Below are 17,570 nucleotides of genomic sequence, written 5' to 3' on the forward strand. Positions count from 1 at the left end.
AGAGCGCCCACCTCCCTTCTCTGTGTGCAGTAAATCATTCTCTCTTTCTATCTCTCTTAAAGCACAGCTGCATGTGGGATGCCGGCGCTTCACATTTTTCAACGCAGCAGTTGATAGAACATTTCCACTTCGTTGACGGAAAACGCACACACACACAGTATACAGTACGCGTTCCTATCACTTCCTCAATGCATTTTGTCAGGACTCATAAAACTTCAATATTCCAGTTAAACGCAACACATGCATAATGTACGTCTACGTGCGAGCTCTACATTCTCATCCGATGGTGTCACGGTGATCCTGCGGAGTCCGTGGACACGCACGCAAACACACACACTGATGCTAGCGGGGTTTGAAGAAGTTGTCTGTCAAGTGGTAAACCTACAAGTCAATAATAAATGCTTTTCATGAAAGGTTTCAGTGTCTTGGCTTTGTGCAATGCACAGCAAAAACATGGATCATGGAAGCACACTTAGTTAAATATGCACACCGTAACGGCCACTCAGACTTGCCAGAAACCCCCATACTATGAAAATGATCACATTATTTCCAGACATAGGTCAGATTATAGCAATAGCAGATATACGTTTTGCATTACTACCACTCAAAGAACAGGTTCTAAGTGCAGATTGGGTGTCTCGAAATGTTATGTCCACTCATTTCCTTGTCAAACAAATGTATGTTTGCTGAGGTATGTCACTAATCCTTCTCAGGCAACACTGAAGGCTCCCCCTGTAATACACTGCAGAAGTCCTATATGAAATACAGTTCAGACATATAGTGAATGCATGCACAGTACACCCACCCACACGCAAACGCTGTGAGCAGGGAGATAAATCAGTCTGTGAGCAGGGCTACAGAGATCCATATTATCTGGTTACTTAGTTTCAGCACATTAATAAAACTCGTCCCAGTCACCAGTCAGAAGAGAGGAGAAACAGCTGTGTCTGCAGAAGGTCAGCAGGAGGAGGAGGAGGAGAACTACTCCCTAATGCTCTGTGGGTATGAATGTGTGTGCATGTATGTGAAGGTTATCGTAATTGAGCTTTTACATGATATATTTCCCTTCTGGTAAATTCGGAATAATGACTGCAACAGGACATAGTCACGGCACAAAGAACACATTCAACAGCGACCTCATTATTTTTGCCCAGTCTTCTTGGTTGACCTCTGAGCTGATGTGCGATGCTGAGATACATTTTTTTTTTTTTATTTTCATCTGTTAAACCAGACTGATTTCTATAATCACAGGAAGCTGCCTCCAGCTGGCGGTCCAGATGTTCGATGGATGGGAGAAGACTTGATTTTGCTATTTTTGCTTCTGTGAGCCAAATTCTCACCCACGCAGTCATATACAGAAATGGGGACAATTTTTTTCGAGGCGAGCAAGTCCGTCCCCGCTTCCCAACTGGACCGCTACCACCTGCTCATCGGATTTCTGGGAAAAAAGTTAATTGGCCGCCCTAGGCTGTGTGAGGGGAGAGTGCCGTTATAGAAAAAGCAGGGTTACAGGGGTTAACTCTCCAACAAGAGTCCGATTTACAGCCACGGACAGGGACCATCTATCAGCACTCTGTTGCTTGTCACCGAACAGGCCAGAGCCGCCCTGGGCCAAAGTCACCGCTCAAAAAAAGTGCCTGTTAGAATCAAGATTGAATAGACGAGACACTTCCTTCTGCATGGTAGTATCCTGCCAACGATGCTCATGCCACTATGCTGAAGATATTAAAAACATGTCTATGTGGGATATTATCCATGAAGACAAGCAATTTGGGAGATTGATTTTTCTGAATTTAAAGACATCAATATGCTCCTTAAAATCGGCTCCATCTGAGACCATTCATAAATATGCTTTTATAGTGTGTCAGTGGTGTACAACCACAAGCAAATAAAACAAAAGCAAGTAGACCAGATGATTTGTATTATCTACTTATCCAATATTTAGTGCACATGATGAACTACTGTTCACTGTTTGTGGTTAAGAGAGAAAGACAGAGAGTGAAACAATCAGAGCCAGGCCTTGGTATTTTTCTGTGGTATCCCTAAATAGAGGATAAGGCCTCAATGTGATGTAGCTTAAGTGACAAATCCAATGTAATCTGATGGTATAAACTACAGTATTTAAAACACATAGAAGAGCAATACAATTGCTTGAAGTTGAAGAAATGCCTACAGCATTCGTGATGAAACCGATTTACTATAAAAGTAAAAATAAATACTTATTGTTCTCATTCGCTGTTCGTAGTTTTAAGTATCTTTGTCGCTCTTCATGCTACGTCTCTATGCTGCTGACTGACTGAGGTAGCCCGGTGACGTAGCATAAAGAGCGACAAAGTCCGCGTAAGGAGGGGGTCACCTAACACAGGACTTTCACCCAGAAGAGTGCCATCTGTCCCCCGTGTGACAGCAAAAGTCAAAGTTGACTTATTTGACTTGACGTAGTTATTTCACCCCAGTCTGTGATCTTTTACTAAACAGGTTCTGCATGGTTTTGCTGGACATTTGTAGGAGAACACACAAAAAACTACAGAGACATTTTCGTAAGATATCATACGAACTGTTGTATGAGGATAAGCTGCTTAAGCAGACCCAGTGATCCCCAATGAGAGGGTCTCACAAGCAGGACAGCCAGAGTGTCTTACTTCTGGAGAGTAAGACATCTATTTCTAGGCTCTAACCTTTTGAATTATTCCATTTCTTTTACATTAATAAAAAGGCAATTATGGGAAAATGTAACTCCCAGTTTGCAATTTTGGACTCGTGCCAGCTGCACGACAACAGCTGGAGACAGAAGAGGAGCAGATGACTGACCGCTTTAAAAAGGCACGGCGAGAGAGGCAGTGAGAGAGGTTAGCGATGTGGTGAGAGCGGGAGAGAGGGACGTTAAAGAAAGAGTGTGTGCGGTTGTGTGTGGCGCTCTCCAGCAGGGTAACGTGAGCCTGCGGTCCCAGAGGGGACAGATCACCTGTAGAAACACCCAACTCTGTTCTATCCAATTCCCCCAACCCCCATAACGTGATCAGCACCTCCCCCCCCCACACTCATCCAAACACCTGCATTCTCATACCCAGACGCTTGAAAAGTACCACATTTATAGAAGTAAAGCCACACAGCTTCAGACACACACTCCTGCATGCAGAATATCAGCAGTTATCCACACTGACACCATTCCAAGGAGTTGGCAGTCCTATTAATACCACACTTCAAGGACTAAGGGATTGGGAATAGAGCTGAAAGATTCTATCTGGTGACCGGTACACACTTGTGTCTCTCTTTCCATCCTCGGGGTACTGCCTTTCACTCTGCCTGCCAAGCTGAAAGGTTAGACTGGTTACATTCCCACAGTTCCTCAACAGGGCTGCGGTCAACCGAACCGTGTTCATGAATTAATTTAAAGAGAAGAAGGCCAGCGTACTCCACACGCGAGAAAATTGTTTCCTCTGGAGAAAGAGTTGCACTTTGACTTCGCCCTTCAAAACTTTGTACTTCAACTGCGAATGTATTTAGATTCCAAAACAGTTTCATATGATACAGTTCGGTAGATTTATATGATCTTAAGACAAAGCATAAACTAGAGAATGTTTATTATGTGACAAAATGAATATGTGCTATTAAATAGTAATGGCAATGCCAAAAATAGAGGAAGTTATAGTGATGAAATCGGAATTAATTTTGAACAGCTGGTATTAAATCATTAAGGACAGACGCAGTCCCTGTCCATTTCAGTACTATAGCTGATTTTAGCATCGCTGAGCATTTCAGCTGCCGGCTAATGAGAGACTGCATTATTAATAATCATAACTCAATGTAGCAACATTCCAACACGGTCTAATTTCAGGGCGTCTGATGATATTTCAATTCCCAAAACAAGATATAAGTATTTCTGTAACTACCCCCTCAAAGCTGTATCAAACAATGAAGTTGGTGTTCACTTATTGTATTTGCCCAGCCAGTCTACCTCATGTGGTACCTATAATTCTGCATGCATTTCTTTGTTATTATGAAAGTAACAAAGGTGGCAGTGATGGAGAGCATGGATTAGGGAAGTTAAGACTGTGGGGAGGTTTGATCCCAGGCCAGCCAGGGCACATGTCTTCCAAAAGCAGGGCTCTTAAGCATTAAACCATCAAAATGTTAGCAGGGGTGGGTTATTTGGGAAGGAAAACCACACCATCGAGTCCTTTCTGTTGGCATCAATGGATTAAAATCATCACATGAATGTTGTGTTGGAGGAAACTGTGGTGTAGATAATTAGAAAGCCCTGACTATTTTTTGCTTGGCCTACAGCAGTGGAAATCAGCTTTACTAGACTGCAAAAAAAACTAAAAAAGATGTTCTCACGCAGACGTCACGCTGCATGTCCTGTGTTAAATCTTACAATGTTGTTTAACAATCTCAAGGCATCAGCCCTCTGTGCTCTAGATCCGTACAAATGTGTAAAACGGTTTTGGAATACCCAACACGATTACATATTATCATCCAATCACTGCCATCACTGACATGCTCAAATAAAAACCCTAAGCCCTCCTCAACCTCCCACTGCCCACCATCCAAAACATGTTCTCAATACATGTTGATTGGATATGTACTGTGTCCAGGGCCCAGCCTGCAGACACTGTGTTCCAAAACAGTCACCATCAATTAACTAGTCAGCATAAATGTTTACGTTATGCTTGCTGTAACCCGAATATTGGCAGCCTGATTTCCTCCTGCAGCTGATTGCCGGTTTGGTCAGAGAGGAGGTCGTGCTTAGAAGTAGGACGGCCACAAAATAAACTCCTTGTGGATTCATGTTAACCACCACCGAAGTACTGAAATAGGTTATTAGAAACAGCCTGTTTCAGCTGTATTCCTGGATACATCTGTGACTTTTTATGTACCCCAAATGGATTCAAAACCTGCAGCTGCCTCTTCTTTGCCTACCAGCCAAATGCCCCTTTTAATGGGAGAGCCTGTTTGCCTGTTAACTCAGTGGTTTTATGGCTTAAAGGGTAACTGTGGTCATTATCCACTCAGTGTGATGGTCATTAGTCTGTCAATTCCAACACGTTGTCTGCTATTCACACTCTACTGGGAAAGTAAACAAGAGGGGACGGAGTGTGCTGGTGGCCGGAGCCTGATAATGTGCTGCTGCAGTTCCTTTACCTCTCTGCTTGCCTGACTCTTCTTCTCTGCATCTACTGTTAAAATGAATTGCGTTAATTAACAGACTTGATAACGTGTGTAAAAGTGGATAAAGTATAACTGATCATTTAGCTTTGATTTGGTTCTCCTTCTTCTCCATTTTGTTTTTCCCATTCATTCACTGCTTTCTTTTGGGCTACACACACACACACACACACACACACACACACACAGAAAAACACACCACGCCCCTGATAACCATCAGCTCAGGGGCACACTATTGTTTCAGCTCAGTGCTAATTACTTCAGGTCTTGACCCCTGTTTTAGCCAAAGAGCTGCAGAGGGGGGGATGGTGCGTATGCGCATGTGTGTGTGTGTGTGTGTGTGTGTGTGTGTGTGTGTGTGAGCAGAGAAAAGTGTGTGTGTGTGATGCGGGTCGGGGGTGGGGAGTTCATTGCTGCTGCCAATCAATTGTCACACCGGATTCGCCTAAACATCACAGTATAATCCAGGAGGGAAAACACAGCAGCACAATGAGAGCAGCCAACCAGACTGCTGCTGATGTTTTCATGTTTTAAGCATTTATGCAAGTTTCTCATCAAGAGTAGAAGTACCCGACACAAACATGCCAGGTGTAGAAACAAGAGCTAAGGAAAGGATAAGTACTGATGGACAAATGAATTTATTAATCTGCATCCCTGCTTATTTTTCTTGTCTGCCTCGAATTCCTTGTTGCTTCCTTGTGTTTCTCTGCCTTGTGTCTTTGGCCAGAATAAGATAGATGGGTTTTACCTAAAAAAAAGACACACATTTGGGGTCCAGCCGCACTTCCTCTTTGTGGTAGTACGTGTGTGTGTGTGTGTGTGTGTGTGTGTGTGTGTGAGTGGATCACATGTGGAATGTCATTTACAAATGATCTCGCCCAAAATTCTGTTGTTTCAAAGGCTCAACACTCGAAACTTCTGTAACTAATGCCGACGTGCAGCTGGACTCTGGACATGTAGACATTGTTTAAGTTCAGAATACTCACTCTGTCTCTGGACGCATGTAAATTGAGTTAAGTATATTAACGTGAATAACATACCACTTTAAACTTGCTTTAAAGTCTCCGTTTGTCAGAATTTGAACCTTATTTGAATCTTCCATGTAAACTCTGGGCAAAATGACATTAGAATGGTATTTGTGGTATTTGAAAAGGTCTGTGGAGCTCTTAAGTTGAGTTTGATTACACCTGGCAGCCTCACAATTGTAAATCACTGGAAGAAAAAACAAATCAAGTACTCCTTAAGCTTTCCTCCACTTGACATTTTTGCAACAAACCCAAGTCCACTTGTACAAACACAGAAAAGCCAAATCAACACTCTTCACTGCAAGTTTCATGGTGTAAAAGAGAAGTCTTCTACCAGGGTGCTACGAGCAAACAGAACCTGTCCAGTATGTGCATTCATTGCAATGCAAAACAGACTTCCAATGCTTCAGCATCACTTAAGGCCCTACTTTCAATTACAATGTCACGAGCACTTAGAGCTGACGGGCCTTTAGAGAGGGAGAGTGGAACCTGTGGTGAAGTTCTAGACGGGCTTAAAAGACCATTAGGGACTTTAAATATCAAATGAAAACACTCACACTGAAACGTCAACCTTTTGGATGACTATTTTCTAAAAAGTACAGCCAATAAAAACAATTGTAAGCCACATCTGCCAGTAAAAATACAGGTTCTGGATATTGTCGGAGTTAGTTGAGGAACGCTGGCTGATTTTCTTTGCAGGAAGTGAGGAGAGGAGAGGAGGGAGCACGGTGAGGAAAGGACAGAATAGGATGAAAGAAGATCAAGAAGACAGAAGAAGAGAAAAGGCTGAAGGAAAGGAGAGGAGAGGAGAGGAGAGAAGGGGAGACTGGGAAGGGGATGACACGAGGCTGGCTCTCCTATTTTTCTCCTGGATCCCGCCCTCCTGGTCAGGGGTTGGACAGGGAAACCCAACTCCCGTGCACGGATTGGTCGGCTCTCCTCTGGACGGGCAAAACAGTCTCCCCTCGCAGACACAATAAAGTTTAGAAGCTGGACGCTTGCAGGCAGTAGGCGCAAAAAACAGACCGCTGTATCTCGTCGCTGCGCTGCGCTTCTCCACACGGAGCTATTAACGGGAAACAACGCAAGAAGGACTGCGGGATTTATCCAAATGTGGGATTTGTTTTTAAACTGCAGATGTGCACGTTTTGTTTTACTGAAAGCACTTTTGATTACGCACAGATCTCGCAGTGATTCACTGCTGCTTTCGGGATATTTTGATTTACTGAATGGCTCGTAGTTGGATACGATAGCCTCCAAAAAAAAAAACGCACGGACTACACGCGCTCCAGTCCTGCTGGACTATAGCCTAAAACACACGCTGCGGTCTCCTGGAAGACCTAACTGAACTTTGGGTCAGAGGAGGTTATTAATAACGGTGCCAACATTCACAGGGGGCAGCCGCTCGGCGCTGCGGTGAACCATGCCCGGGATTATGTTGTCGTTCAGCGGGGCAGCACTGCTCGTCCTGTCCGGGCTGGTCGGTCCGCTCTGCGCGGTCGAGGCTTTCGGCGACGAGGTGGAGGAAATGACCTGCGACCCGATCCGGATCAGCATGTGCCAAGGTCTCGGTTACAACGTTACCAAAATGCCCAATCTGGTCGGCAACGTGCTGCAGTCAGACGCCGAGCTGCAGCTGACCACGTTCACTCCGCTCATACAGTACGGCTGCTCCAGTCAACTCAAGGTACCGGGATGATGGGGAGACATGCATGCTGATGTTCGACTAGAATAGACGGCGCACGCTGAGGCTGGTGCACACATTTAGGAACACTGATCCTGGACTTAAAAAAAATAAGAAGGCATGGCTGTGTCGACATAGTCTGCTATATTTATGTGTGTGTGTGTGTGTGTGTGTGTGTGTGGGGGGGGGGAGAGAGAGAGGAACAGAGTGTGGTGTCCCAGAGCACATGACAGGGAGCTACCAGCAATAGTGAACTGTTCAGACTGATGGTGCCAGTGATAATGAGGAGCATAATATAGGTTGGATCCCAGTGAGTTAAAATAAGTGGAGGGGTCGCTGCCTTCCTTCCTGCCTTCCTTCCTTCCTTCCTTCCCTCCTGTTGTGCCAGGCTGTCATGCTAATTTCAATGAAAATGCCCCCTCTGTCTGTTGACATTCTGAGTTCATGCCCCACACAGCAACAGTTGAGTCTTCAGTGCTATAGGCCTATACTGTACTGTCTTCTGGCTAACAATGGTGCCCTCAGTGTCCTCAGACAAATGCTGCTTGTTTGCCTGATGCACCATGCAAGAAAAAAAATTGGATTGGTCGTCACCCTCGTCTTTAACATTTGAGACTATTATTGGAAAGACTAGACACACAGCAGAGATCAAATTGTCGATGAATGGAGTCCACTTTCTCTAAAATTGCGTTTATTACATCTCTTTCTTTGGAGATGCTTCACACATGTGCAGACACATGTGATCGTACCCAGACACCTGAATACATAAACAAACATTTCCCCCGATGCTCCTTTGTCATTATTTTAAGAAGTGGCCACTGTCCTGTCTATTACTTCCTAAATTGTCAGTGATCTTTTGTGCCTAAAGGTGTTTGGGAATAGACGTAAAAGGATATTTTAACATTCTAAATTGATACAGAGCTTAAGAGACGTGTGTGTGTGTGCGTGTGTGTGTGTGTGTGTGTGTGTGTGTGAGAGAGACAGCCAGACAGAGCAAGGAGCAACTGCAGCATAAACCAAACTGCCCCCCTTCAGCTGAAAATTGTAATGTAAGATTAGCTGCCCCCCCCCCCCTCTCTCTCTCTGTCTCTCTCTCTCTCTCCCTCACACACTGAAGAGGGAGAAAAGGGGAAAGGGAAACCGTATCCCCTAACATTTGCTCTAATGGGAGGCTTCCTGACAAGTAACCAGAGCAGCTTTTAGCAGTGAAGTGACAACACTCAGGTTACCAACGGTCGGGGGGAAACACCCAGAATGTGTTACATTACTGTCGCTGGTGTAATTCCCTGTGAGAAATATCTGCTGTGGTATTAATATCTGCTGCTTTTATGAACTCTTTGTGAATTTGAAACGCTTACAATCACACAGACAAAACCCTGGCTCCCTCTCACACCCGGGGCAACTTTGTTAGTCTGTTTACTCCAACAGCAAAATTACTCAGGACAACTCCAATATGCGTGGTTCAGTTTGGGAACAAAGAATCTCTATTTGCGTTGAGAAACTTCATACTGCCTTCAGATCGGCCAGTCTGCTCTATTTGCAGAGATAAAGCTGCTACAACCCAGATACTGATCAGAGAACAGTGTAACAAATCAAGTTTGAAGGAAGTTCCCGCTGCCTCATATAACTGATTTTGACCTCACATACCTCCCCGCAATCAGTTCTACAGCAACGAGGTATGTAGCATGGTTTAGACTTATCCAAAGCAAGTCTGTTTGTTTTTTGCAAATTTGGAAGAATTATTAGCCTGCAGGTATATATCCGAAAAGTAGCTCACTGATTCGATATCTTGAATTAGTCAATTTACTGGGCAAATACATTCTCTCAGAAAAAGAGTTGTATAAGGTTTCTGTGTGTATTTATTTCCCAACCTTGACACCGTTCTTGGATTCATGTTTCATTTGGGCGCTGTTCAAGGGCTGATTTCAAGCTGCGATTTCTTCATCACTGGATCGAGACCGCAAGCCCAAAACATTTTGTTCCCATTATAGCCGGTTCAACATGTTGGTATTTCTGAAATGAAAAATGGTAGCAAACCCCCCCCCCCCCACTCTAACATGTATTTAAGTCAGCCCGTCCAAGATCCTGGAGCGTATGTTTGTTTCCTTTACCTGGAGGTAGTAAGATGTGCTTTCTGCTTCTGTGTATTTTCATATCACGAGCCTGGAACAATTTTTACACTCCGGCTTCAAATCGAATCTACTGTAAAGGCATGAAATCACCTCGAATTGCAAACCCTTTTGTAACCCCAGACTACTTACTCCTTCACATCACTACCACCTCAGAGTCATATGTGACTTAAGACTGCTCACTATCTTTATAACTCTGACTTAGATATCTATTTCAAAACCATTGCCATGGGACAGAGAAAGCTGAGCCTTGGATTAAGGGGGGATTATGCAGCATTACATGGCACATGCCCTTAGTGTTGTCAAGTCCGAAGATTGTTTTTTAAAGATGTAGAGTTGTGTGTTCAACCTTGGAGCAGCAGGTTGGAGTTGGCCGTGGTGTCTCGACTCAAGTGGAGGAGTTTCTTATTAGAAGTAAAAATAGAGACCCACCACTAGAAGAGATGATGCAATGTATTGAAAGCAAAGGCGGAGAGAACGCAGCAGTGGGGAGTGGTATAATGCAAGTAGATGGAGGATCCACATGTGGGAGGAGAAGGTGTAGCCATCTTACCAGCTGTAATCCTGCTGTAATATATAGAAAGAGTGGCCCGCAGGGTACTGGCAGCACTGTTTCCACTTCTTTAACAATTACTTGCCAACTTACATGATTTACCCTCGGCATGACAGTTTGCTTTAACGTCACTGGAACAAAGCCATGCGCTGAATTATGACATAATATTGGATAACTGTTGCACCCACTTAGAATTGGTTTTGGTATACAGTTGTTTTTCACTCCTCAATATGTTTGTTTCTCTTTTTTTGCTCCTAAAAAAAAGCTCTTATTTGAATATATGCACACGCAACATAATGCCATTTTTCTGCAGTCGCTATTTACTGTATGCTATGAAATGTCACTGAAGAACACACGTGTGGCAGATTTTAGTCAAAAATGTTCAACTTGTGATCTTTTATCTCCATTTTCCCCCAGTTCTTCCTGTGCTCAGTCTATGTGCCAATGTGCACCGACAAGGTTCCCATCCCCATTGGTCCGTGTGGCAGCATGTGTCAGTCTGTCAAGAGGAAATGCCTCCCGGTGCTCCATGAGTTTGGCTTCATTTGGCCTGAGGTGAGTCACATCATCACAGGAACGCCCTGCATGTATTAAAAAGATATCACGGTGTGGTTTGAGTGATTATGGAAAATAAGACAAATGTAAATGAGCAAAACATGTATCACAGCCATAATAAGTAACCAAAATGCCATTTCCCATCCAGGTGCTCAACTGCAGCCTCTTCCCACCTCAAAACGACCACAACCACATGTGCATGGAAGGCCCGGGGGACGAGGACCCGCCCTACCAGCCCGTCCGCCATCCCCCCCACCAGGAGGACTGTCAGGCACTGGGATCTGCACCTGACCAGTATACCTGGTTAAAACAGTCTGAAAGCTGTACTCTACAGTGTGGCTATGACAGCGGGCTCTACCGTCGGGGGGCCAAAGTCTTCACAGACGCGTGGATGGCGGTGTGGGCCGTGCTGTGCTTCCTGTCGACCACTCTGACGGTCCTGACCTTCCTGTTGGATTCACAGCGCTTCTCGTATCCTGAAAGGCCCATCATCTTCCTGTCCATGTGCTGTAATCTGTACAGCGTGGCCTACCTGGTAAGTGGGAGGATTATATTTCCCCATTGAGTTCATTTGTTTGGTGAGAAGGAATGAAAGAACAATCTATCAAAAAACAGTGAAATGAATACAATACATCAAATGTAATATAGTAGTAAATATAGGATATACTATTGTGTGAATATGTAAGGAGAATGACTTTGTCTTTTTTTCTAACGAATACAATCTCTGTATTTTTCTTTCTTTTTTCTTTCCGCTATCATTTTCCATCCTGCAGGTGCGATTGACTTTGGGGAGGGAGCGTGTTTCCTGTGACCTGGATGCCACCGCAGTACCAATCCTAGTACAAGAAGGGTTAAAGAGCACCGGCTGCGCTATAGTCTTCCTCCTGCTCTACTTCTTTGGCATGGCTTCCTCCCTCTGGTTAGTACAACACACACACACACACACACACTTCTTATCGTATCAATCTTTCAAGTCTTTGTCCTATTGTCATCATTTGTTGTGAACGGACTTTGGTGGAACAATTTGAACACGAGACTTGCATCCTGTTTTCTTTAAGGGCCAACTATCCTGTCTCATAACCTCTGCACTAGATGGATTCCTGGAGGCAGCCTTTGTAAAAACTGTTTTCTGAGTGTGTACTGCAATACAGTTGCTGTCACAGCTCTTTTTTCTTCCCTTTCCCTTTGTCCTGGTTTTCCTGTTTGTCTTCACTCTTTCCCTTTTGGAAGAGCAGCAGACTGCAAGAACCAAGGACTACACTGTCTCCTAAAACATTATCAGAACCCCCTGTTATGCAACTAGTCATGATGATCTAATTCAATCAATTGTTGTGGAAAAGTCATAAAGTGGGTTATGTTTTTGAGCAACTCGGTAAACAGTAGCCCAATTTTGCCTTCGAATCTTGTTTACAACACACATGACTGTTATCAACTACCAATATGAACGCCAGTTCAGAAAGACAAACTGATAACGGTTTCTTTCTCTTTCAGGTGGGTGATCCTGACCCTCACTTGGTTCTTGGCTGCTGGACTGAAGTGGGGCCATGAGGCTATAGAAATGCACAGCTCCTACTTCCACATAGCGGCCTGGGCCATCCCGGCCGTTAAAACCATCGTCATCCTCATAATGCGACTGGTGGATGCAGACGACCTAACTGGACTCTGCTATGTTGGCAACCAGCAGCAGGAGGCACTCACAGGCTTTGTGGTGGCACCACTGGCCACATACCTTCTAATAGGTAAATACAACGTCATCAATCAGTTTTTTGGGCAGGATTTGACTTTTGACTAGTTATTTTAATGCGTAATGCACCTGGCATTGTGCTTTCTCTTTCTCGTGGTCCTTATATGACTATTGTTTCCCTCTCTGAACTTCAGGCACTCTGTTCATCTGTGCTGGCCTCGTGGCTCTCTTCAAGATCCGCTCCAATCTGCAGAAGGACGGTGCCAAGACAGACAAGCTGGAGCGTTTAATGGTGAAGATCGGAGTGTTTTCGGTCCTCTACACTGTCCCAGCGTCCACCGTCATTGGCTGTTACCTCTACCAGCTCTCTCACTGGGGGGAGTTCAGGGCCAGCACCCGGGACTCATACGTGGCATCCGAGATGCTTCGGATCTTCATGTCACTGCTCGTGGGCATCACATCGGGTATGTGGATCTGGTCTGCAAAAACCCTCCACACCTGGCAGCGCTGCTCTGCCCGCCTGATCAGGGATAGCAGGGCGAGCCGGGGGGGCAAGAGGGCACCGGGCGAGGGCTGGATCAAACCGGGGAAAGGCAACGAGACTGTAGTGTGAGGAGGAAGAGAGAGCGAGAGAGAGAGACAACGAACAGGAATGGACTTCTACCTGCTTCACTGCTTCACTTACAGAAACTCACTCTGCCAAACTAAAGATGGAGAGGACAGACAAGTGATGAGAGGGAGTAGGAGGAGATTCTCAAGGAAGCCACTGGATGGAACGGCACCATAAAAGCTCGCCGAGAGTCTGCAAGCATGCCTCACCCCCCCCCTCCAACTGCCTCCAACGGGGGGGTTAAGGAGGAGAGAAGTGGAGGATTGGGTCGTACTTTAAGTAGCAACAGCAGCCTCTCTACCTCTGTTAGACTTCCTTTGCCCAGAGAGATGGAGAAAGCGAATAATGGAGGAGAAAGAGAGATCGAAAGGGCAGAACAGAAGCATCAATATGCAAACACACCAATAGGCTGTGTAGCACCGTGTCTACCTCTCTGCCTCTCTTTTCTCCAGAGCCCTCAGCTGAAGAGACTGAACCTGCTGGATACAGTAACCCTCACGCCGTTGTGTCTTTTTAGGGTCTTTTGATATTTAGAATTTTACACTGGAGGGTCCTGGTGCAGACATTATACAGGTGTGGGGTCGCCGTTTCCCAAAAGCATCTGACATCTTGAGGTCCCGTGGGGTTTTCACGTCCACATGGGAGAATTACAATGAAATACCAGACCAAAAGTAATTGAAATCGGATGAAAACATATTAAATATGGCCTTAAATCTGTGATGTGTTTACATTTGAACAACATTATACAATTTTTTTTTAAATTTTTACTTTTTGTACAATATATAAGAGCAGCTGATTTTATTGCTCAGAATTTTTCGGGAAACCAGCTCTAAGCTGTAATAATGCACTATAGTTGTATACAATATGTGAAGTGTCTGTACTTGTCACAAGTGGATTACCAGGGACGGCAGTGACGAGAGCCTTTAACAGCTGCAGAAAAAGAACTAACGTGGTTGAATTCACAATATCTTTTCGAACAAACGTTGTGAAGGCAAGCGCAGACAAAGAAAATAAGGCGAGATTATTTCTTTTAGCGTGTGTTGTGCATTTAGGTAAAGTCCGTGGTAGCTATAAAGTCATACCGCAATGAATCCTGGGAGGACCCCAGCCGTGCCTTTTATTGACCCATAAATGTAGAAGCGGTAAGGCGTCTGGGAAATGTAGGCCTGTGTGTTTTACCTCAGCAGTCTATGAAAAGCTCAGCTAACTTCCAATGGTGTGTGCAGTCTTTGTGGGAGCCCGGTACTGCACATGCTCTTGAGTTACCATGAAATCCAGGAAATTAAATTAATTCCCTCTGCCCTCCTTTCCAAACATCGGACCAGAGGCACGTTAAAGAATTAGGAGGTTATTAGACAATCACTTGCCAAGAGACACATTATGAAATAACAAAGAGCCGTCACAGGCACATATAGCAGGTAGTTCCCACGAATCTCATCCACCGGCAGTTATGATCACTACGATACCACCAAAAATAAGCCCATATCTGCAAAATTGTGTCTCCTTGCCGTCTGTTTGCACTCATCGCTCAGTTTCTTTTTTAAAATCCTTTCAGTTCAATAAGGAAATCACAGACGCACAAGGAAATTGTCCCTATTAATTAGTGTCTGTGTGTTCGATGCTCTCATTGGTCCCCTGCATGCCTGTTTCTCTTTAACCTCGTCTACTCCATCATGGCACGTTTCCCAGACAATCAAGTCGTCCTTGCAAAAGATTACGTTTCAGAATTTCATCTCTCAACATTTGAAGTCCTGCAGTCCCCCTCTATACCTGCTTATAGGCTGTACTATAAGCTTTAATTACAATACGTTATTCCTGGTCTTACTGCTGCACTTACCAAATTCTGCAACTGCTCCTGTGCACCGTATATATATTTGCCTGACAATCTATCTAGCAAAGCTCTAGCGTTTCAGTGAGTCTTTGAATGTATACTATGCGGGTGTGTGTGTCACGTTACACCTTCTACTTTAAGTAGGCTGTTTAAAAATGTATAAGGGCTTGAATGACTTGGAGCTTTGCCCCCCCCCCCCCCCGAGTGTCATTTGATACCAGATAGTGCCTCACGGCGCCCGTCACAGGTATTTTTAACATAATGTTTAGAACGGGACAGAAAATAACTTTAAAGTATGGGCTGCCTTTTTCCCCAAAACTAAATGTAACAGCACCCTTATTACATTCAAAGATACTTTTGGTGGTTTTGGTGAAAACCTAGAACCAGTGTTTCTCAAACAAGCATCCATGGCACACTTATTAAATTCCCAAAGTCAAACAAACATTACATTGAGTTAAAGTGAATTACATTAACCTCTGACCACCTCCCCTCCGAACTAATGCAGTTTCCCTCTGAAAGCGTCTAAATGTTTTGGCTGTCTCCGGTATGCTCACGCAGAGCTTCGGGTGACGTTACCAAGCAATCACTGAACATTTGTGCCTTGCAACAGAGCGTGTGCCACGGCCTAATGAAGATTGAGAACCACTGGTAATACGGGATTGTAAATGCTTTTGTGCCCAGATATGCATCAATGTCGGGGGCAGTTCACCGACCCTGATCGTAGCCTTTAAGGTCGAGACTGTTCCTTTTGTGTAGAAAACTCAATTGTCTTGATGATGTCATCAATGTATTATAAAGAATTTGCTAATTTATCATTGTAAAAAAAAAAAAGGTGACAAAAAAATGTAAAAATTGTTTGTTATTTAAAAAAACGCTTTTGTATCAGAAGATGATGAATAAAAAACTTTTTGGTTTCCAATACGTGGGATGCAATTTCTTTTGTGCGCGCTTCAAATAGGCACAATAGAAATAACTAATGATTGTTTTTATTACAGGGTGATATCTTTATCGCATTTGACGAAGTAAAGTAAGAAACGTGTGTCTTGTATAGACATCTCCATTGCCTTCTAAAAATGTGAACAAAGTAATAACTTCTTTTCTGGGTCCCGTTGCATCTGAAACTCCTTTCCTCTCGGTTGTGTTCCCATTAATGGGTTGGACAATGCTGCCACCTTTTGTCTGATAAGATAAATTAAGTGTTGGTGCTTCATCAGGAGGTGACTAACTCCACACGTCTGCACAGCAGCAACTATGTTTTGATTTCTCTTGCATTTCTTTTTAGCAGATACTTTGTGTTAGGATAAGAAATGCTCCATAACCGCTAAATTTGGTATGAATCTGCAGTGGAAACACAGTGATTATACTGTGTAAACATCACTGTACCATCAATCACATCTCATCAGATATGAACTTACAACCTCCGCAACACACACACACACACACACACACACACACGCTCACTTACAGTACACACAGAAACACACTCACCTCTCACTTCAAAATTTGTTGTAATTTGTTTTTTACAATTACACATAATGAATGCAAGACTGTAATTTACCAGCGCATGGGGTCAAATTGCATCTGGAGACACTAATGAATTCTGGGCATGCATGTGTGCAAGAGGGAGTCCAAATATCCAAGTCTGCAGCTCAGATTGCCTTCCTGTAATTTACTGTGAGTGAATTGAGTGTTTGTTTAAAGACACACTCAAAAGCATGAGGTAAAGGGAAAGTGACAGCATCTACTGCTCTATTGTTTCCAGATGTGGCTCTACTAACACGCGCGCACACACACACACACACACACACACACACACACACACACATAAACAAGCGTGCACACGTGCAGTGCAGCATGTTCACAAACTGACACATTCACACAAATGCAGAGAGAGGAGGAGCTAAAGGAATTCAGTGCAGTGAAATTCATGCCGTAAATGGTGGTTTCTGCATACCAGAGTGTGTGTGCGTAGCCGTGTGTGTCAAAGCACGTAACTGAATGCCACAGGTCATGTAATCTCCAGGCTTCTCACTCTAGGCAGCAGTTTCTACGTTTCTGTGGTTATTTCGGGATTCAGTAACTTGTGACACTTACAACTTACAACTACCCCTAAATGCTGATTAAAGATACCAGTGAAATACAGTTCTCACAAATGTCAGATTTTACAGTAAAACCTCTGGATTTCCACTCTTGCGGTGACACAACCAGTTCATACTCACGCACGCACACACACACACACACACACAGTAACACACACTTTGTTCCACTCTGGTAACGAACAGCACGTTAGTATTCTTTTTTTAAGAAGCTGAAATGTGAAAGGACCCTAT

General features: G+C 44.1%; 1 protein-coding gene across 1 annotated transcript; it reads left to right on the top strand.

Moving 5' to 3' along the window:
* Nucleotides 1-7,216: 7,216 nt before the first annotated feature.
* Nucleotides 7,217-16,093, top strand: fzd4 (frizzled class receptor 4). The gene is made up of 6 exons (XM_079166553.1): nucleotides 7,217-7,881; nucleotides 10,978-11,115; nucleotides 11,264-11,650; nucleotides 11,889-12,034; nucleotides 12,607-12,854; nucleotides 12,994-16,093. Exons 1-6 carry the CDS (start codon nucleotides 7,618-7,620, stop codon nucleotides 13,410-13,412), a joined length of 1,602 nt encoding a protein of 533 aa, XP_079022679.1. The 5' UTR covers nucleotides 7,217-7,617; the 3' UTR covers nucleotides 13,413-16,093.
* Nucleotides 16,094-17,570: the final 1,477 nt, after the last annotated feature.

The sequence above is a fragment of the Pholis gunnellus genome, assembly GCF_910591455.1.
Source record: "Pholis gunnellus genome assembly, chromosome: 9".
Taxonomy (NCBI): domain Eukaryota; kingdom Metazoa; phylum Chordata; class Actinopteri; order Perciformes; family Pholidae; genus Pholis; species Pholis gunnellus.